The following is a 22,559-nucleotide window of genomic DNA, read 5'->3' on the forward strand; positions in this document are numbered from 1 at the left end:
CCTTCAAAATACGAGATTAAATCCATAACTTTGCTACACTCTAAAAATCATGGTCTAAAGCCATGTCTACACTAGCACTTACGTCAGCAAAACTAATGTCACTAGGGTGTGAAAAACACACCCCTGAGCAACATAAGTTTTGCTGGCATATGTGGTAGCATGCCCAGCGCTATGTCCTCAGGAGAGCTTCTCCCCATAGCTACCACCACTCATTGAGGTGTTTTTATTACCTTGCCAGGAGAGCTCTCTCCCATCAGCATAGAGCAGCTACATGAGGGATCTTACAGCGGTGCAGCTGCAGCAGTACAGTTGTGCCACTATAAATTCACTAGTATAGACATGGCCTTAATAAAGACACTAGTTTTATGCCTTATTACAACAATCTATAACCTACAAACACTCCCTTTTTTGTCTTATGTCTGTAGGGGTGTTAATTGACCACTTCCCCTTGAATGGTCCCTTAGAATAGGTGTTAACTACTTATGTTAAATCTGTTCCAACTAGTATTTAGCTATGACAGGCTGAGTACCTTTCCCAGACCTAAAGAAGAACTCTGTGTAGCTCAAAAGCTTGTCTTTCACCAACAGAAATAAAAGTCCAATAAAAGCTATTGCGGTCATTCACCTTGTCATTTTATTTTATCTAGCAAATTCTCGAAAGCTCCACCAGGTGGCAGTTTAATACTTCTGTGTTTAAGAAATGCATAGTTAAGAAAACCAGAAAACCATAGCTCTGCCTTGTAGTGATGTCATGCAATAATCTTAAATGATTCTGATTAAGACATTTTAGTATTTGTGGTCCTAGATGAGTTTACATTTATTTTTAAAGGCACATTATACTTTTCCCCTTTGAGCTTTGCTGTCCAAGATGTGGGAAATGAATGCCCAAAAAGTCAGCCAACATCATAACAACGAAATATCAGGTGACTGTGATGTTTCCCGGTTGCCAACTCTCAGGATTTATCACGAGTTGCACAGTACTGGGTGTTTTTTTCCCTTAACGCCCCAGCTCCTGCAGTCTTGTGAATTGTGCAAAATCTCAGATGTTAATTAAAAAGAAAAAATACATTTCTCCTCTTATGCTTGCGATGAAGAGCTTGTAAACATGACCCGCGTGGGATCTCAGAGTTCACAAATCAGAAGGCAAACACAAAGAACCATATATATATATATATATATGTATATATATATATATATTTGTTTTAAAAAAATCTTGATTTTAGAAATTAAAGCTGTTTTAGGCCAAGCTGGTGATGGGGTGGAAGGGTGTTACTTGTGATTTTTGAACCAGGTTATGTAATCTAAGGGGAGAAAAGTCCAGCGTTTCTTTGTAACACACGAGTTTCACCTCCCTGTGTCCCTTCCGTGGAATTGGCCCTGTGCTGACAGCTCCCTTGGGTGATTATTAACTTTCTGGTTCCCCTCTGGCGAGAAGAGCAGCAAGGCTCCCCCGGGGGGACTCGGGCCGAGTTGGGTACAGGCTGTTACAGACTCCTTGGCTTTGCAGGGCCCAGCCCGGGGAGGCCGAAGAGCCGCGGCCGGACCTGGCCGCTGCCGGGGGAGGCGCGGCAGGGCTGCCTGTCTCTTTAAGCCCAGCCTTGCGGCGCCTTCTGCCTGAAGGGCAGGGCCCCGGCAGGGAGTCGGAAACCCGTCCGGCCGAGCCGAGCCGAGCCGAGCCGAGCGGAGAGGCGGGCGGGGGCTGCCCAGCGATCTAGCCGCGGCTATGGAGGGGCTGGGGGCCCTGCTGCTCCTCTTGCTCTCGCTTTGCCTCCTGGCCTTCGGACTTTACTGCTGCTACGTGCGAGCCATCCACGCGAAGTACGATCACATCCCCGGCGCCCCGAGAGCGAGGTGAGGGGGTGGCCCGCAGCCAGCCCCCGGGGAGGGACAGGGGCTCGGGGGGAGGCAAGGATCTTGCTGTTTCAGGCATCTCAATAGCGCCACCCCAGTGCCTGGTCCCCTGGGGTGGCAGGTTCTCCCTTTTCGCCAGCCTGGGTGCATCGGGGCCCATCTGCTGCCCTGCTAATGCCAGCATGGCCCAATGAGGAACTAGGGGAGGGGGCTGCTCTCCCTCCAGGAGGGCTGCCTGTGACCTTGCTGGTATTGCGGAGCAGGCGTGCTGGCCTGACCCGCTTCGGGTGCAGAACTGGCTCTGGCATAGTCAGTGGGAGCTTTGCCATTGACTTGAATGAGGTCAGGATTTCTCCTTTTATGCTGGAGGAGGTAAAAGCCTGTTTAGAGGCACTTTGAATCTTTTACCTGGAGGGTTTGGCTTTGCGTTGCATTTGTAGGATTTGGGCTCTGGCAATCCCGGAGGGGGGTTGGGATCCATCTCGGGGCTAGCGCACCAGTTACGTTTGAAGCTCTGTTTCTATCAGTACACTGTCTTTAAACTGACCCTGCTGGCCACAACCCCCCCCCCCCCCCCCCGTGGTCATATCAGGATGTTTGGACCACATCAGCTGACAATAATTTCACCCGCTTCGATACAGCGTAGGCATTCTGGTTTGGCAAAAAACCACGGGTCAACAGATATGGACAGCGGTAAAGAGACGTGAAGCACCAAAGTGGCTTTGCTGCAGCAAGGAGAAACAGCTCATGTAGCGGTATTGAGGCTGCTTATTTCACCTTGGCTTTGGGCCTGTGTGCCCTAGTAAACTGGGGACATACCAGTATGTGAGCAGACACAGTAATTGCATTCTGTTGCATAAGCAGCCAGGCCAGGATATCAGGTTTGGTTGTGTAACTGCAGTTATCATGTCTTTCTGTTCAGAGTCTACACATTAATATTAGGGATATGCCAGCTCTAGTCCTGTTGGTAGTTAGATCAAAATGGCTTTCCAGGCCTGTGGCACCATGTAAGGTAAGTTTTGGCTTGTTTATTTGTCTGTTTCTCCTTAAGGATTTTTGGTTTGATTTTCAGCGATCAGCCCAGGTAGGATCCTTCAGCATAAGGCTTGTGATCTCCATATCCCTTTTTAATTTCCAGCACGGCTGTATTATGCATTCTGTTGACATTTGTGTGGCTCCTAGTATCAGCTTTATTTGGTCTTGATGCCCTCTTGTATACTTTAGAATAGAAATGGTGGGTAAATGGTTTAAGGTGCTCTGAGCCTTCATTTATGAGCACTTTTAAATTAAAACATTCCGCTGAATAGGTGTGAAAGCGATCCTTGCATTGGGGTTTTGTGCCATTTTTCTCACTTGAACGGCTCACAACTTTGGTTATCCCGTCAAAGGCTTATTTCACATGAGGATTCTAAAGGGAAACATGGAAAAATAGATGTCTTTCCAAACGGACATTTTTTGGATAATTGTCACATGCCGATACATCCCAACCTGAGCAAAGGTATCAGCGTGGTGCACAATAGGTGTCAGGAATCCAGGAGTTTAATGAGTGTTCTAGTCCCCTTGTAGTCCTTTGATCTGAATCTTTGTTCGTGTGATAAAGGAAACCATTTTTAAGAGCCCAGTCCTATGAGATGCTGAACCCCCTCACACACACAGCTCCAATTGGAGTCAGGGACTTCTGCAAAGAATCCTCTGCACTCCAAGAATCACTGCAGAGCCCTGGAAAACAATGGACTTGAAATGACACAGGGGTGTGAAATGAGGCAGATGTGTGACTCAGGTATGCTGGTTTAGTCATTTAGGGCCACACAGTGCTTTCTGTGTTAATTAGCATGGCACACCGACAGCCTCTAAAAAAATATGCCAGTGGCCTGAGTGAAGAATATATGGTTTGTATTATCTTAGGCCCTGATCCTGCAAACCCTTCTGCACATGCTTAACTTTATGTGTTGAGTCCCACCAAGTGTCCCATTGGAAAAAAAAGCATAAGTGGAAGAAAATATGGTGCTGTCCTTTCCATGGCAGGGTTCGTGGGGGTGGGGGTGGCGAAGTGATCTAGAGTAGGACCATTGGCATGTTCCGTCCCCATCAGCCAGCCACTGGGCCAGAGCATACATAGGGGAAGATTCAGACAGTGGCCTTGCCTGTACTAGACCTTTCTCAAGCACCGGTGCTGCTCAAACAGTGGGAGCATGAGTGTAGACAGGCCATCTTTGCCACCAGTATTCCAACAGCTAGAACTGCTTTAAACACAGCTGGACAATACTGTCTATGGTAAGCTTTGCAGGGCTCTTATCACTGTGGTGAGCCCTTCACACGCTTTTAACATTGTTCTTCTCATACGAATTTTACCAATGGGGAGCTGAGACAGAGCAACAAAGTGACTTGTCTAAGGTGACACAGAATGTTTTTGACAGAGCAGGGAATTGAAACCAGCTGTCATAAGTACTGGGCTAGTGCACTAACCATTTGGCCATCTTTCCTCTGTCATAGTGAATTAAACCACTGGTAGCCAGTGTATACAAGCATTCCCACCATTGTTGCCACCAGTGGCTCTGGCACTGGCGGGCTTGCACTGGTGGGAAATTTGAAGAAAAATATTTGTGGTGAGGACAACGACAGTCAACAAATGAGACATGCACAAGGGGAGTCAGGGCTACAACCTTGCTCCTTTATGCTCAAAACACACAGGTTTCTGATACCTCAGCTAAAGGAGAATTTCTTTAGCTAACCGTTAGCAGGAGGGATCCTGTCCTTTTTGGGCCAGTTACTAGAAGGGAACTCCACTAACTCACACACACAAAGGGTTAAAAGGGTTTGTTATAAATGGTTGGGTAATTTTGTTAAATGCTTGACATTTTTAAGTAACTAAAAGAATCTAGCATAAAGAAAGGGAACCTGTGGGTTTTTTTTTTTATCATAACTTGTTTACTTTAACGAGAACAACAGTGCAGCTATCTGTGTCTCATTTGGAAAACTGATCCCCTTAAGCACAGCTTGTTGGCTTTTTGAGAAATTGGAGTAGGAAGCTGCTGAGCCAGATCCTACTTCAGATGTATACAAAGTCAGTGGGAATTCTCAACTCGCCTCTAAAGGAATTGACACATGGGTCTTAAATAAAGCTGATGCATTTGATGGATCAACGCCTTTTATTCGTTTTTGTAATTTCCATATTAGCCAGTACTTTCCCTTCTAATTTTTCCTCTTTATTTCATAATTTGAACAAACCAGAACATGTAGACAGAGAGGGGCCAATTCTAATCATACTTACATCACTGTAACACCACTGACTGAGTTACCATGGTGTAAAGAAGTTCAGAGTTGGGCCCACATTCTCTCTTCTGTACATACAATTGTATAACAACTACAGCATGGATTCAGGAATATTAGACTGAAGGCACTGGGTCCCTTTGTCACTGATGCCAAGACAGTTACCACCTGTAATCCCAAACGTCTCAGATTCTTACACAGACAAAAGACTGTCTCATTTTACAGAACAGCAGAGTCTTTGTGCTCAGTCTCTGTTCACAGACCTTCCTACAGAATGCAGAGAACTCTGCAGAACAATTGAGGGAGTCTTGCCTTGTAAACATCTGGGAAGGGGGTGGCGGGGAATGTGTCTTTTAGGAGGGGCTATGGGTTGTGGGTGTGCTTTCTTTAAAGGAAAGAAAATACAAGCAATGCAGACAGCACATCAATGGAAACCAAAACAATGTGACTAAGTTCTACAAAAGCTTACAAGCCACATGAGATCAATGTGTCTAAAAATACACACTCATTAACATGATCTACTCTTGTCCTCAAATGAAGATTTAAAGCACTTTTCAAAGGCAAATAAACGTGATCGCCATTATTACAAATGGAGAAATTGATACGTAAGGTCTAACTTGTGTCAGTTCGCACAGCAAAGTTAATGGCAACGTTCCCAGCCTCATGAAGACCTGCACGTTCTGGGAGCTGAACCAACACATCCTGCCAAGTCCCTTCCAGCCTTTAAATCTATCTCCCATATTTCATTCCGTCCACTTGAGTCCTATGGACAGAGAGGAGTGTTTCAGCCTTAGGATTAGACTAAGATCTAGTTTTGTTTTCTCCAGCTTTTTACTGGGACACCTGCCAATCATCTGGAGGATGCTAAAGAAAAATGAGCTGGCACTTGATCTCTTCATACAATGGTAAGTTGTTATATCTCAATAACTTTTATCTTATTGGACCACACCGCCACCCAGTGTTACACAGGAGAGGGGGACATGCTGGCATCATTAACCCTATATCGCAAATTGGGAAACTGAGGCACAAGGAGAGTAAGTGATTTGCCCAGGGTCACTCAGCAAGTCAGTGACAGAGTCAGGTCTTGCTGTAAGTGCTTTGCCTAGGTGTGACGGTAGCAATGCACATTACACTGTGTTGTGTTCCTTTGAGGGTGTTTTCATTTCACACATGATTGATGTGTTATTTTGCACCATAATTCTTCTCCTTCCTTTCTGGTGTAGGGCAGAGGAGTATGGCCCCATTGTGCGTTTTAATGCTTTTCACAGAGTCTCGCTAATGGTTCTAAGTCCAGAAGGAGTAAAGGTACTGTATAAATCATCTGACTGGAATCATCCTATCCATCTACCCAGCCATCTGTCCTCCTAGAAAATGAAAGGGTGTTTCATTTCATTCAAATGTGCAGTGTTTGGAGTATGAGGTTAGGAGCCAGAGGTTCTAGTTCTTGCTGTACCATTTGACTTTACTGTTGCCTTGATTTAAGCCACTTGTGACATCGCTTTACAGGATAGTGGATGCCCGCAGCACTTACTGCAGTCAATGGGAGCTGCAGGTGCTCAACACTTCCAAAAACTAGTCCACTAACTGCTAGATGCCTCAGTTTCCCCTTCTGAATCATAGGAATAATAGTGATGTGAGATTTGAGCAACTTTTGTAAGGCAGTTTCAGATCCTGGGAGGAAAGGTGTTCTAGGGCTAGGCCTGCAGAGAAGCCTTAAATTCTGTAAGTGTGCAAATGAGGGAGCCAAACCTTCTAAAATAACTCTGGCAGACAAATGTGTTCCTTCCTAATAGTTCACGGGGCAAGTTTGTGTGATTCGTGGAGCCTGTTGCCTGTGGACTTTTGATAAAACAAAGAAAGTATTGAATGCTAGAATGGCTCTTTACAGTCTACTTGGGAAACGAATTGCACTTTATATTTGCTGACTGTGGGATTTCATTTTAGGAGTTCCTGATGATGCCACAGTACCCGAAGGATGGAATAACATATGGCAAACTCTATGCTCTATTTGGCGTGAGGTAGGCCAACTCCAATCAAAAGCATTGTGTGCTTAAAACAAATTTAGAAATGAATAAAATGGGAGGAAGGGATTCAATTTGCTTTGATCGATTCTGGATTTGACTTTAAATTGGGATCTGTGGCTAAACTCCAGTCACAACTGGGCACAAGGCACCCATTATATTAACTTGATGAGACTCAAACAGAATCAAGTGTCTTCCTAGTGGAACAATGGAGAGTACACATGGAAGTCCTTTATCTTTCACATCCCTCCCCTGTGGGATATGCACCTAGCCTCAGAACAGTTGGGCTCCTATGAGTTAAACCCAAAGCAGATGAAACTTTGCACAAGACTATTTTAAAAAATAAATCAATCACTGGTTGCCCTTTACATGATTGAATCATTCCATTGTGCATGGGGGTATTCAGCTGCTGGTTTTCATCAGAGAGGGGGAAATTATCCTGCCCTGCTAGCATGATCTACTGAAACATATAATGAAAAAAGAAAAGGAGTACTTGTGGCACCTTAGAGACTAACCAATTTATTTGAGCATAAGCTTTCGTGAGCTACAGCTCAGTTCATTGGATGCATTCAGTGGAAAATACAGTGAGGAGATGTATCTACACACAGAACATGAAAAAATGGGTGTTTATCATACACACTGTAAGGAGACTGATCACTTAAGATGAGCTATTACCAGCAGGAGAGCGGGGGAGAGGGAGGAAGAAAACCTTTTGTAGTGAACATCTGAGGAACAGTGGGGGTGTGGGGGGAAGGGGAGAATAAACATGGGGAAATATATGTATGATAAACACCCATTTTTTCATGTTCTGTGTGTATATAAATCTCCTCACTGTATTTTCCACTGAATGCATCCGATGAAGTGAGCTGTAGCTCACGAAAGCTTATGCTCAAATAAATTGGTTAGTCTCTAAGGTGCCACAAGTACTCCTTTTCTTTTTGCGAATACAGACTAACACGGCTGCTACTCTGAAACCTGAAACATATAATGTGGACCTTCAGATATGATTATTTATGATTTTGCACGTGGTAGTATCTAGGACCCTTCAGTCATGGATCAAGGTCCAGTTGTGCTAGGCACTCTACAAATCCAGCTGTCTTTTAAAGTCATTTCCTCCTTCAGTGGCATGAGTGGAATAATGTGCTTGGACCAACTTGGTGCTTCCTGAGAAAAGAACATATTTATAATTCGAAATTACAATATATTTCCCTAATATAAAACCGAGTAGGCTAATGAGAGCTCAGGCAGATGCGGAAAGGCTGCTATACATGTGGCTTGAAAGAATTGAAAACTTCATATCAAATCCCTTGCCAGAAACTTTTTCTTTTCCTTAATCCTCATCTTTTTGTTAGATTTTTAGGGAATGGCTTAGTGACTGATCTTAACCATGATCACTGGTACAAGCAACGGAGAATTATGGATCCAGCTTTCAGCCGAACGTAAGGCAAATCTATATCTGAGATTAGCTCCCTATTGTCTCCAGAGGGGAGTTATTAAAATGTGTCAGGTATTTCTCCCCCTTCCCCAGTTACTTTCAATTTAGAAATAACTGCAGTCATTCAATGGATAGTTCTCATTTTATCTAAAGTTTAATGCATTGTTTTTATGGCAACCATAACTTGGCCGTATTGTACGTACAGTAAATAGAGACTAATTTGGTTCTCCCACTTACATCCATATACACTCAATGACACTAGCAGCAGCAGCAGGTTTTGCAGAGCTATCTATCTAGACATCTAGTGATGACACCATATGTCCTATCTGAGTGCCTCTCAAGGATCTAAAGAGTGACTTCAAATACCACTTGACTCCTTTGCTTCCAGTCTTTAGGAGAAACATCTTTAGTATTGTGTAGGGTTTTTGTTTAGTTTTCCTCATGTGTCTGTACTTAAAGGCATTGGCACCGACTCCGTGGGTGCTCTGGGGCTCAGGCACCCATGGAAAAGAAATAGTGGGTGCTTAGCACCCACTAGCCACAGCTGTTTGGCAGCTGGCGGGAGGTGTATGGGGGAGGGTGGAGAGCAATGGGTGGGCAGGGGCCTCGAGAGGGGGCAGAGCAGGGTGGGAAGAGGCAGAGTAGGGGCGGGGCCTCAGAGCGGAGCAAGGGTGGAGCACCCCAGGAAAAACAAAATTCAGTGCCTATGCTCAGAGGGAAAGGTAAGCTAAATCTAGGCATTATGTTTCATTTCAGGTCTGATCCAAAGCCCACTGGAGTCAGTGGGAGTCTTTCCATTGACCTCAGTGGGCTTTGAATCAAGCCCTTTGCTCTGAAAGTGATTCATTCCGTGGTTATTCTTATCTCTGGCAGGATTGAATTCCACAGAAGTAGTGCAAGCAGAATTTAGCTCGTTCTGTTGTGCTTAAGCAAGTGATTATACCAGGTGTTTTCTTTAATTTGGAAAAATGTATGTAACTAGTTTAGGATTTAAAATATCATTTGAAAAATTTTTATTCTCTAAATTTTCCTTTGTAAAATAAGCGAAGATAATTTTTCTCTGAACAAAGATGCCCCATCACTAATATTTTTTTTTAATTGTCCAGCTACCTGATTGGTTTGATGGAAACCTTTAATGAAAAAGTAGAGGAGCTGATGGAGAAGCTAGAGGAAAAAGCAGATGGAAAAACTGAAGTGGACATCATGAGCATGATGAGCCGAGTGACTCTGGATGTTCTTGCAAAGGTACAGACTGTCTGACATCCTTTTTTCACTGTAAGTGACAGAAAAGTTATAGTGCAGATACCTAGACCAAAATCAAGGGGCTGTAGCTATGAAACAGAAAACTTTCCCCTGAATGCCAGTCTAATTCAGGGTGAGAATGTACCACCCCTACACAGGTAGAGTAGTAGCGTACTCCATAACTAGACCCACTGACATCAGTATGGAGTAAGATAACTACTCGCGGAATACGTTACCACTCAACCTGCCCAAGGGTGGCAGAATCTGATCTGTAGTAAGGGACAGAGGGGAAACATTTTCAAAAGTGTTTTACGTCCCACTTTAGAAGCCCCTAAGTGACTTATGTGCTTTGGAAATAGGACTTCGGCATGTTTTGAAAATTTTGCTCAGGGGCTGTTACCCTCAGGCTGTGTGTACTGTGCAATTGGAGGTGCGATTTGCACCTCATGTAGCCATACCAGTGCTAGCTTTCATCTAGCTAGCACGCTAAAAGTAGCAGGAATTCAGTGTGGACTAGCAGCATGAGTGCATACCCAGAGTCCCAGATGGGCTTGTACAGCCCATGCTGAAGCCTACGTTGCCGTTTTTGGTGTACTAACTTTGGTGTACCTAAGCTGCAGATCACGCCTGCAGTGTAGACATAGCCTGAGAGCTCTCCAGGTCTGTGTCTTCTTCTCCCTCTCCTCCAATCTCAAAGGAACATGTCAGTGTTTAATTCATATGTGTGTGTGTATAGTGTTTCATGGCCATTATGCATCAACAAAAACTTGCCATGGCTGCACCCTCTCTGCAGGAGTCAGCAAGAGGTTGGTAGAAGGGAGCAGTAAATGACTACCCCCGTTGGGTAAGTAGTGTGACACAGAGCGGTGTCTCTGAGCCTCTCTCTCTCCCAGGGGCTGCTTCTGGGCTTTAGATACCACCCTTTGCTCAGGGCTGTGTCTAAAGGTAGAATGTAACCCTTAGGTACTAGCATGATATAGGAACAGGGCATGGGTCTATTCATGTGTTTTTTAATTATAGATGCAATAAGCAGAAGGGTTTAATCAGCAAATAGCTGCCTCTTTCTCTCAATATCCTCAGGTGGCCTTTGGCATAGAATTAAACACGCTGCAGGATGATCAGACACCTTTCCCACATGCCGTGTCCATGGTCATGAAAGGAATGAACGAGATACGTGTCCCATTTGTGCAGGTCCGTACACATCTCACTTAAGTTAATGCTCTCTTCAGAGTGAAGCTGTAGTCACTGCATGCATATTGACTGGTGAGCACAGTGGGCTGGGGTTGTGTGTTTTGGCCCTTTCGCAATAGAAAAAGGATCAACAGATTGAAATGGTTCCTGTGTCTTTCTTTTCTTCTCTCTTTGAAATAAAATTTCAGTAGCAATTTAAGAAACTCATGCACTGAACAAAATATTTTCTTATCTTCTCTCTCTCTCTCTGAATAGAAACATAAATGTATCTGAAAAAAGGATCATGGTCTTTAGTAGAGCTGGTTAGAAAAAGGGTTTTCTTCCTGTGAACGTGTTTTTTTGTTTTTTTTTTTTAAGCAAAAATTCATATACCAAAACTTTTCAACTGAAAACCGAAATATTTTGATTTGAAAATGCTGCCACAGTGTCTCATGGGAGTTGTAGTTCAGATGGCTTGTGCTCCCATTTGCCTCTATAGGTCAGACACCCTGGTTAGACTACATCTCCCATGATGCAGGAGAGGGTGCATTTTGATACTTCCTGGGAGTCCTTGGCCATGGTGCATGAGGCAGCTGAACTGAATTACAGCTGCTGTGAGGGGCAGCTGAACTGAATTACAGCTGCTGTGAGGTGCTATGGCAGCATATCCAAATTGAAATATTTCAGTGTTCAAGCATTTGGTCTTTCAACACAAAAATCTAATTTTTCCATGGAGAACAAATATTTTTTAGCAAAAAATTTCATTTAATCAAACCCAGTTTTTTATTTAAAACAGTTTTGACCAGCCCTAGTCTCTACACCTCTTTGGTTTATTCTGCAAAGCTAGTAAAATGACCAAGTGCATTTTATATTCAGTACATGCCAGGAAAACAAAAATTGATAAAGGAGGTCCGGGAAAGTGTGAGACTGCTGCGCCGTGTAGGAAAGGAATGCATTGAGCAGAGGCAAGAGGCCATCCAGAATGGGGAGGAAGTCCCACAAGATATTCTTACACAGATCCTGAAAGGGGATGGTAGGAAACTCAACTTTCTCTGATTTCATTATTCTGTGAGTTGTTTTGCAGGGTTAAACAGTGGATCCAAACACACCCAAAATTTGGGGATTCACTTCTGGATCTGAACTTTGAATTACAGACCTTTCTAACATGTTCAGGAATGTTTCTTTCAAGCTGAAGATCCAAACAAGGGTTTGTTTACAAGTGGGACCTTGTCCTGGAGATTTTGCCCCTTTCTGAGTTTAACATATACCTCTTTTTACATTTGGAATCAGAACTTGGGTTCCAGGTCACCACTGAGCCTCCCCATCCCTTCTAGCCCCCCTCCCTCCCACCCCCATTGTCCCCAAAATGTTGTTAAAGGGGCAAAGTGAACTTTTATAACTACTTTGTTTCCTATCCCAGCAGCTCAGGAGGAGACTAGAGATGATGAAACTATTCTGGATAACTTTGTCACTTTCTTCATTGCTGGTTTGTATGATAGTTACTTTATTACTCTGACACATAATGTGGGAAGCTATTGAAAAGAGTACACGTTCCCAGGGGTCTACCATGAGAGTTACTAAGGGCTTGATTCTCTCTCTGACACAGGTGTAGGTCAGGAGTAACTCCATTGCAAGTTATAGTGGTGTAAAACCAGTTTGAGTGAGATCTGGAGTGAGAAATAAGAAAATGACGTTTAACCCTCCCACTCATCAGATAAACATAAGCAAAGACTATCTGGACCAGTGGCTCCCAAACTGTGGTCCACAGAGCAGCACTTGATGGTGGTCTGCAAAGAGCTGGTTAGTCTCATGATGCTGTCTCCTCCCCTAGATCTCATTGAAAGCAGCTAAAAGACATTAAGGGAAATGTGGTCTAAATGCAATCCCTATAAAGTGGGGGCACACTGTGTTGAAAAAAATGTACTCGAAGAATAGTTATCAATGGTTTTCTATCAAACTGGGAGGACACATCTAATGGGGTCCTTCAGGGGTCTGTTCTTCATCCAAAACTAGTCAATATTTTCATTAATGACTTGGATAATGGAGTGGAAAGTGTGCTTATAAAATTAAGAATGATGCCAAGCTGGGGGGTATTGCTAGCACTTTGGAGGACAGGATTAGAATTCAAAAAGACCTTGACAAATTGGTCTGGAATCAACCAGATGCAAATCAATAAAGACAAGTGCAAAATTACTACACATAGGAAGGCAAAATCAAATGCACAAACACACAACGGGGAGTAACTGGCTAGGAAGTAGTACTGCTGAAAAGGGCTCTGGGGCTTCTAGTCGATCACAGATTAAATGTGAGACAACAGTGTTATAAGGCTAATATCATTCTGGGATGTAATAATAGGAGTGCCTTATGTAAGACACGGAAGGTAATTGTTCTGCTGTACTCATCACGGATGTGGCGTAGTGTGTCCAGTTCTGGGCACCATACTTCTGGAAAGATATGGACAAATTGAAGAGTCCAGAAAAGAGCAACAAATATGGTAAAAGGTTTGGTAAACCTGAACTATGGGGAAGATTTAAAACTTGGTATGTGTATTCTTGAGAGAAAAGATTGAGGGGGGACCTGATACTCTTCAGAAATGTTAAGGACTGTTTTAAAGAAGATGGAGATCTGTTCTTCTCCGTATCCACTGAAAGTAGGACAAGAAATAATAGGCTTGATCTGCAGCTTAATCTGTTTGCGGTTTTTATTGTTGAAGGCCTCTTACATGCATATTTCAACATTTATATGATTTCATTCATTTATTGCCTAGCACAGTATTAAAATTAAGCATTTGGGGCTTTTGTTTTTTTTAAGAGGCCTCAATCTGGCCTCTGGTTTTGTGGTCACAGTTGTATTGGTACCATTAATTTTGTATAGAATAGTAATTTTTTCAGTGTTGCTTTTTAAATAGATTCTCAATATTTTTAGGTCATGAGACAACTGCTAATCAGTTATCATTTACAATAATGGAACTGGGACGGCAACCTGAAATACTAGAAAGGTATGTACACTCCACGCTTAGTTTGCCAGGACAGCTCTCTGACTCTTGTGCCCCATAATAATTATAAGGACTATTAAATAACCAGTATTTATTCATAATAAATCCTAACCTGTGTTCCAAAATAAATAATATTTAATGCAATTTCACACTTGTAAAATAAAAAACATGGAACTGAGATTTTTCAATTCTATTTAAGTAATTTATTTAGAAGCCTTTATACAAAGCCGGTCTGGTCTGCAGATGGGATTTATCACATTTGATTGTATTATGCTTTATGAATACTGCCGTGGTACTGATCCTGGAATATTTGCTCAGGCAGTCAGCCTTTGGAATCAATAGGCATTTTGTCTGAGGGAGGAAGGCAAGGTCAGGCTCAATATTAGGACAGTTTAAAAAAAAAAAAGAGCGTTCACCTGGCCTAGCAGGAAATGGATGTCGGTAACTACAGCTTCTCCTTCATTATACCTCTAGACTTCATGCTGAAGTGGATGAGGTTATTGGAGCCAAGAGGGACATTGACTATGAAGATCTTGGGAAGCTGGAGTACTTGTCACAGGTACAGTAGGAGAATGAGGCCAAAGGGCAGTTGGCGTTGTTTTGCAGCACTTTTGCCATGTCATAGCACAGCCATTAGGGGACTCTGAACTGGTTTTGTTTTATACAATCAAAGCAACGATCAGTTCTGACAGTGTTTGTCCTAGCTATTCTGAGCTTTCAGGGTAGCATAACCTTGGGAGAAAAGATGTTCTTGGGTTTTCACTCTGAAATGGCACAGAAATCCTTGCCTGCTTAGTTTAATTATTATCGGAGCATAGAACTAGGTTTCTCATTCACTATATGTTTCAAGTGAATCTCTGCCATTATTTTGACAACATGGGTTTGTAGTCTGGAACTCCACCCCAGAGAGTCTGACTTGGGGTGACTGACCTGGTTTCAGAGCCTGAGCTCCAACCTGAGTAGTAATAGACTTTATACTGCTATTTTTAGCACTGTGGTGCAAACCCCACAAGCCCAAGGCAGTTGACCTGGGCTCTTTGTCTAGCTGCTGTGGGTTTTTTTTTCACAGTGTTCTCCTTATACACAAGGCAGTAAGAAGGGCAGAAGTATATGTATTTAGCTGTCCTGCCTTGCTAGCCATCAGCTTCTCTAGCTACAGCCTTACTTATATTGTTCACCCTCCAGATCAATGACCTGATTGGAAAGGCTATGGGGGAAGAATTGACATCATCTCTCTTCTCCCCATGTTGTAATAATTAACTCTTTGTTCCTCTGTGCTGACACAGGTTCTCAAAGAATCCCTCCGATTATACCCTCCTGTTTCAGGGACCATACGTTGGACAGGAAAGGAAAATATCATTGAAGGCATCAGAATTCCAGCAAACACTACTCTCTTTGTGAGTTTGATGGCTGCATCCAAAATGTATCAGGTTATAGGTCCACACACAATGGAGTTAGACACTGCAGAGCCAGAATTCCCTGTTGGCATAGTTCATTGACTTCAGGGGAATTACGGCAGCAGAGAATTGGGCACTGAAGACCAAAAGAGTAAGGTGTGAATCGGGCTTTTGGACCCAGTTTGTGGCAGTACGTCAGATCCAGTGATGGGGAGGGTGATGCAAAGTGTTTAGTTAGAGACAAACAGAATTATTTTTGTCCTTGTGAGCCATCAGAGAGGCTCTAGTAGTGTGCATCTCATAAATAATGCAAACACACATTTTATTGGCAGTTCAGCACATATGTCATGGGAAGGCTGGAAAAGTTTTTCAAGGACCCACTGACCTTTAATCCTGACCGATTTAGCAAAGATGCACCAAAGTGAGTATATTTTACTACCATGTTACCAAAACGTACTGAGTAACCATTATGGTAAGAGCTTTAACAGGGAAAATATGTTTATTATTGTAGCTTTATGCTCAGATGCAAATCCAAGCATTATTATTATTAATAATAATAATTTTGTGTTTTATACAGCAGGTTTTTATCTGCAGTTCTCAAAGCACTTTACAAAGGAGGGTATTATTATTATTTATTATTAACATTTAGACTGGAGTAGCACCCAAAGGCCAAATCAGATTGGGGCCCATTGCATTGGGCACTGTCCAAATATATAATGAATGACCATCCCTGCCCCCAAGAGTTTACAGTGTCATTTCCCCCATATAACAGGAAATGGGCACAAAGACGTATGATGCTATTCTGCTGTTAGGTTAGGAAGATGGTGTCTTAATGAGTCAGAGGTGTAAAGAAGTTATTGCTAAGCAATTAAAATTACAGTTGTGATGAAATATTTGACTTATAAACCAGCATCTCTCATCCCAGTGCAGCCATCAGAATAAATGTTGTAAAAAAATTTTTTTTTCCTCATAGGCCATATTTTACCTATTTTCCATTTTCTTTGGGACCCCGTTCCTGTATTGGACAGATATTTTCACAGGTACGCAGGCTTCTGAAGTTTTGGTGTATCCCACCTTTTTCATAGATTCCAAGGCTGGAAGGACCATTGTGATCATCTAGTCTTACCTCCTGTATAGCACAGACCATAGAACTTCCCCAGAATAATTCCTGGTCAGTGATGGAGAATCCCCCACAACCCCTGGTAAATTGTTCTAATGGTTAATCACATTCACCATTACAAATTTATGCCTTATTTCCAATCTGAATTTGTCTAGCTTCAACTTCCAGCCATGGGATCGTGTCAGACCTTTCTCTAATAGTTTGAAGAGCTCATTATTAAATATTTGTTCCCCGTGCAGTCAGATCACCCATTAAACTTCTCTTTGTTAAGCTAACAAATTTTAACTGTTGCTTCATTGGTACATGCTGTGCCATGTTGCTGAAGCAATAGGCAACCAGACAGGCCCAAAGGCATAGAGGCAAAGCTACTGACCTGGCTTCTTCCCCTTAGAGCTGGGCTCCCCAAGGCTGTCGTGATGCACATTTGTGGACAGTGCAGGGAAGCTGGCCTTGCTGTTTGTTCCCTGCTCTGTAGCTCTTGTGTGGAATCTTCTGTTTTTCCAGTTTACCATGCTGCTAATGGGGCTCATCTAAATGCAGTTATACCTGCGCTGGCAATCCTCTTATTAAAGTGGATTGATCCGTACCCTCGTCTCCAAGTAAGACCTAGAACTTAAACCAACAGACATATCTTTGTGTCTGTAATGTACCTCCAATTCGGGAACACTGCAGGTGACTGAGGAACACCCCTCACAGGGGAAGCTCTTTCCCTAATGGAGTTACAATAATACCGTAGCTTGTATCGTTTTAAATCTCTGTATTTTACAGAATTGCCCAGTGTCTTCAATTTAAATCTCTTCAGCCAAAGCAATATTTGCATCTGCTGATTTCGAGTTTTCTTTTCTCCTTAACAGATGGAGGCTAAAGTGGTGATGGCAAAGCTGCTTCAGAGGTTTGAATTTCAGCTGGTGCCAGGGCAGAGCTTTACAATTATGGATACAGGAACCTTTAGACCAAAAGACGGCGTAGTGTGCATATTGAAACCACGGATCATTACAAAAAGGTCCCAAAAATAATGGGAGTGGGGAGCAATGGAGTCAAATGGTGGTGGAGTTTCCCCACGGATTTTAGAGATTTTTGCAATCACTTTTGAGGGGTGCTATTTAGAAAATGTTGTTAGCCCACCCCGTAATTACTGTGGAGAAGTTTAGGAGTTTCAGTGTGGATGTTTATTTGAATCTTGTTGATCTGGAAGCTTTGCAAAAAGCAGACTTTTAATCCGGTACCGCTTGGTTCTCATCAGACTTGGAAAAACCACAAGAATATCATCTCTCACTCTGCTACATATGATGACAAACAAACCTAAAGCCAAATCCTGGTCCAGATTTTTCACTGATTTCAGTGGAACCATTGGGCATAAGTTCAGAAGCACATGAGCACTTAAACAATGAATCAAACACTTGGTTGAATTGTACAGCAGTTTTGGTTTGAGTTTGGGGGTAAAAGTTTGAGTTCATTCTTATTGCACCCAAATCATTTCCCACATCCATGCTGTAAACTGCAATAGTACATGTTATCTTTGCTGTGAATATGATTCAGCATATGAAAACTAATGGCAGGGGAGGGGATCAGAAGCTACATCTATTGTCTATCCTAGATCTGTGCAAATACTGGATTTTCTGGTTCATTGGCAATTCCAAAATACCGATAGATTAAAGTAATTGTTTCAGAATGAGCAAAAAATGAATTTTTTACAAAAAATTTTTGGCAACTCAAAAAAGTTTAAAAAAAAAATTGGATTGAACAACATGGTTTGATTTCAAGCTTTTTTTATGTTTTTAAGTGTTTGGTTTTTAATAAAATGAAGGTAAATTTCTAAATGAAAAGTTTTGAACCAAAACATTGAAACGTTTCGTTTTGAAAATTTCAATATAGCATTTCAGTTTTTTGTGAACTTTCTTTTTAGGGTTTTTTTCAGCCAAAGTAATTGGACAAAACTGCCATGAATTTGTAAAACATTTTGGTATTGCTCACTTGGCATTTTTGCCAAAAAATGTGCCCATATCTAGTCTTTCCTCCTTTCTTGTCTGTCTCTCACTCTGTCTTTCACACTGTCCTTCTCTCCAATCCCAGTCCATGTTGCTCAGTGAACACACAGTGGAAGCAAAAGTTGTGCTGTGTCTTAGCATTACCATGTCCTACTTCTACAACTGACATTAGCTAGATTGTAATATGACAATGCTCCATGCCTGACAAAGCACTCAGCTGGATTAGCTTCCAAATGGCCTATCTCAATTAAAGGAAGAACTACTTGGGAAAACGCTACTGTTTAGAAATAGATGGTAATTAATAGATGATGGGGAACATGACCCTGTCTTGGATAAAAGGGAGTTCAGGATAATTGGAGCTGAACTGTGTTCTTTATCTCTTCCAATTAAGATGGGCAGAAGACAAGCTGTGATGTGGTACAGCATCCATCTGTTCCTGTAGGGCCAGATTGTAATGCCCCTTACACTGAGTTCCCATTGACTTCAGTGGGACAGCTCATGGGCTAAGGTACTATTCAGCATAAATAAGGGCATGATAATCTGCTCTATCACATTGATGCTATCACTCCGACAGCATTACTGTCTTTGGTAATGTCCTACGGTACACATGCAGTCAGGTATAAGGCCCTGCAGTTGCACTTGCTCAGTCACCTGCCAGCCTAATGAGCACAGCTGGGATGCATCCACTAGACCACGTGATGGATTGCCCCACCTGGTTGGCTGAGCAAGCTAGCAGGCTTGCTCTTCAGCCCAACGGCAGCAATTCACTGGCTGCTCAATGCATGTGCCTGTGGTTATGCTCTGTTTCTGTGTTCAGGTTGCTCCAAGCCCTGCTTCTGCATTGCTCCTCCCTGACAAATAAAGGGACTCTATCTTTCTCTCCAAGTATATTGCTGGAGGTTAATATGGGATTGAGCCAGATGCCTTTTTTCTTAAAGGCCAGCTGGGGACATTGCAGAGGTCTGGATGCCCTATCGGATGAGGGTTGTTGTGATAATTGGGCCTACAAAGATACCCTAATTGTGACCTCAACTGTGAAAAGTGAATAACAGTTCATAGAAGTGACGCAATAGCCAATAATGTTGACGGGAAAAGGTGAAAAAGATGGAATTAGTCTAAACAAAAAGGCCTAGTAGTATACTCCAAGAATTGCGTTAAGATCATGCCTGATAAACAAGAACAGTGTGAGACTGGAAGTCAATGAACCAAAATTGGTGTGTTGGAAATTAGGCCTAATTTGTGGACAAAATATGAGGGGATGGGCGATTCCGCCTAATGATCCTCAAAAAGAGACTTTGAGTGGGAAAGGCTACTGGGCTGCTGGCTGACTGAAAGACAAGAGAAGGAACAAGCTTCTCTTCCCAGTTGCCACCTCAACCATCTCCACGGCCCTGAACTTTCTCTCTCTAATCCTGAAAGATGTCTTGAGCAGACTGAGCCAGAGAGAATGAACCAGTTGACATCACCAGTTTCAGCTAAATCCCATATGCCACCTAAGAGGTGAGACTTTGACCTTTGTGTGTTTCTTCCCCACCTTCAACAACAACTCCAGCCGAATGCAACTAACTTCTTCTCTCCCTCCCCAAAGGACATTTTTTACCATCTTTGATACCATCTAAGACTGTGGTTTTTAACCTTTTTTCTTTTGCAGACCCCTAAAAAATTTCAAATGAGGGTGCAGACTAGTTTGGAAATCTTCGACATAGTATGCAGACCCATCAGGGATCCACAGACCACAGGTTGAAAACCACTGTTTTATGGAACAACAGCCTTTCACAGACCCCTTAGACATAGTTTGTGGACCCCAGATTGAAACCACTGATCTACGAGACTGTCAAACAAGGGAAGGAGTTCCTTTGAAAAGGAAACAAGGGATGTTATTAAAATGAAAGCCTTACTTAATACTTTTCAAATGATTTAACTGTTCTTCCTTCTTTTCTATATCTTTAATTAAAGACTAAAATTATGTTCAATGATGATGTGTTTTCCATGGTACTTGTAGTCCATAGGGCTAACCTGTTAGGTTGCTATATTATATATCCTGTCTTTTTTGGCTGGTTTGATTATATTATTATGGCTTATATTTTTGTACTGGATAATTTTTGTAAACATTACATCATTATATTTGGCTGTAATGCAGGAACCTGGGTCCTGTATTATTAACTAGAGCAAATTTGCATGAGTGTTTGTAACCTGTGGCATAGATAAATGGCCTACCGGTTATCCTTTTAGACTTTGGGAAACTGAATGTGTTTACCAATTCTGGAACATACTAATAACAACAAGGTGCACCACAAGAACATGGAAGTAACGGTTCAGGCCAAAGGTAACAGGATATCAGATAATGGGCATTAATATGTATGAGTAAGGTAGAATAAGTGTACCCTAAGATTATGGCGGTGAGGAAATGTGATTTGGGCATGGAAGATTGGGCACTGACATGAATATTCAGGATAGTGCCAAGACTCTATAAGAGGGCAAACCACCATATGGAAATTACTCTTTTAGATCTTTAGTTCCCCTTTGTTTAGCTACCAGCTTATTTTTTGCAGTAAAACTTAGTTACTCAACACTGACTCTGCTCTCCACCATCTCGGCATTGAGGAACTTGGACCATTGGACTCATCTAGCATGCCAGAGGTGAGGCTGGTCCTGTGTCTCTTATCACCAGGTCTACAAGAAGGGTGTTAATATGCTAGTTTAATTAGCATTTGTGAGGAATGTTACCATGGGTACTATTAGAATGTTATTATTTCTTTTTAATTCTGAGGTCTGGAGCTTTAATGACTTTTTCCTTTAATAAAAATCTCTGCTTTGTTCTCAGCATGAGTGTTCTTGCCACTCACCCTGAGGGTCCTTACAAAATATTGAACTCTCTGTGTTGAATTCTGTAGCCTGATTTCAGGACAAGAACCTGATTATCTTCTGTTCAGATAATTGGTGAGCCTGTATCAGGTTAGCATATTAAGCAGGTTGAAGTTTCTGTATACCAAACCTTGTCTAACACTCTTTAATGTTGGACATTTTCAGGGTCACATTGACACCTTTGGCTCTTTGGGCCTATATATTCCATCTAAATTAATAGCACAGGTGTCTGTCGCTAAGAACCTGTTGAAGAGTCGGAAAGCCTCGGAGGTAGAGGAGTTATGGAACCATCAGGGAGCCCATGGAAGGAGCTGATAGAGCTGTGGATACCTTGCCAAACAACAGCACAAACTAGGGTGACCAGATGTCCTGATTTTATAGGGACAGTCCCAATTGTTGCCTCTTTTTCTCACATAGGCATCTATTACCTCCCACCTCCTGTCCCGATTTTTGACACTTGCAATCTGGTCAGCCTAGCGCAAACATTTCCAGAGTATGAGCTGTCCTTACAACCATGATAAACCCCAGAGGCTGCTAGTCCCGAGCTTATTAGCACCTATCCAATTTTTCACACAAAACTCAAAATGAAAGAAAAAGCAAGAAAAGTGTCCCAATACAGGGAAAATAGTAATACGATCTCTGGATTCAGAGTAGCAGCCATGTTAGTCTGTATCCGCAAAAAGAAAAGGAGGACTTGGTGAAGTGAGCTGTAGCTCACAAAAGCTTATGCCCAAATAAATTTGTTAGTCTCTAAGGTGCCACAAGTCCTCCTTTCCTTTTTATATCTGGATTGTGCCAGATCAGTGCTCATTACCCATTGCTTCCATCAGGTGGCAGGCTTTCATTTCCAACTGTCAAATCCAGGTCAGCCCTGCAGGCCTGACAGTTTCTTAGGAGCCAACACCACAGGGGAGAGTAGATGCTTCCCAGGCTGGAGGCTGGCGGATTGATGTTGTGCCAAATCTCTGCAGCGTTCTTCTGTCAGTCCTGTTTCTCTTGTGTTGCAGGGGGCCTCCATCCCTCTGAGAAAAGCCATGTTGGATCAAGCAGAGGCTTGAACAAGCTGCTGCATGGGGTCTTTTGTGCTAGTTGAAGCCCTGAAGCATGAGATTTGTTTCTAGTCTTGCCCTAATACAGAGCTGCAGATATTAAAAGTAATGTGTGTGCAGTGTAGCGCTTCCTGTTCTCTCCATGGCCTAGGGAGGA

The 22,559-nt window shown here is 42.6% G+C and overlaps 1 protein-coding gene across 7 annotated transcripts; it reads left to right on the forward strand.

The window, feature by feature from the left end:
- Positions 1-1,430: 1,430 nt before the first annotated feature.
- CYP46A1 (cytochrome P450 family 46 subfamily A member 1) lies at positions 1,431-21,311 on the forward strand. 7 transcript variants are annotated; one of them, XM_084632781.1, is made up of 16 exons: positions 1,431-1,850; positions 5,948-6,025; positions 6,344-6,425; positions 7,065-7,138; positions 8,494-8,580; positions 9,683-9,821; positions 10,899-11,009; positions 11,865-12,021; positions 12,409-12,474; positions 13,914-13,986; positions 14,458-14,542; positions 15,270-15,380; positions 15,713-15,801; positions 16,354-16,420; positions 17,355-17,503; positions 20,140-21,311. In XM_084632781.1, the coding sequence occupies exons 1-16, from the start codon at positions 1,723-1,725 to the stop codon at positions 20,159-20,161; spliced, it is 1,518 nt and encodes a 505-aa protein (XP_084488907.1). In that variant the 5' UTR covers positions 1,431-1,722; the 3' UTR covers positions 20,162-21,311. The 7 variants fall into 7 exon arrangements, with proteins under 7 accessions (XP_084488907.1, XP_084488909.1, XP_084488908.1 ...); XM_084632783.1 differs by having other exon boundaries at positions 1,431-1,817; XM_084632782.1 differs by having other exon boundaries at positions 1,432-1,850; positions 12,412-12,474.
- The last annotated feature ends 1,248 nt before the right edge of the window (positions 21,312-22,559 follow it).

The sequence above is a fragment of the Lepidochelys olivacea genome (assembly GCF_965140295.1).
Source record: "Lepidochelys olivacea isolate rLepOli2 genome assembly, chromosome: 6".
NCBI classification, from domain to species: Eukaryota; Metazoa; Chordata; order Testudines; family Cheloniidae; genus Lepidochelys; species Lepidochelys olivacea.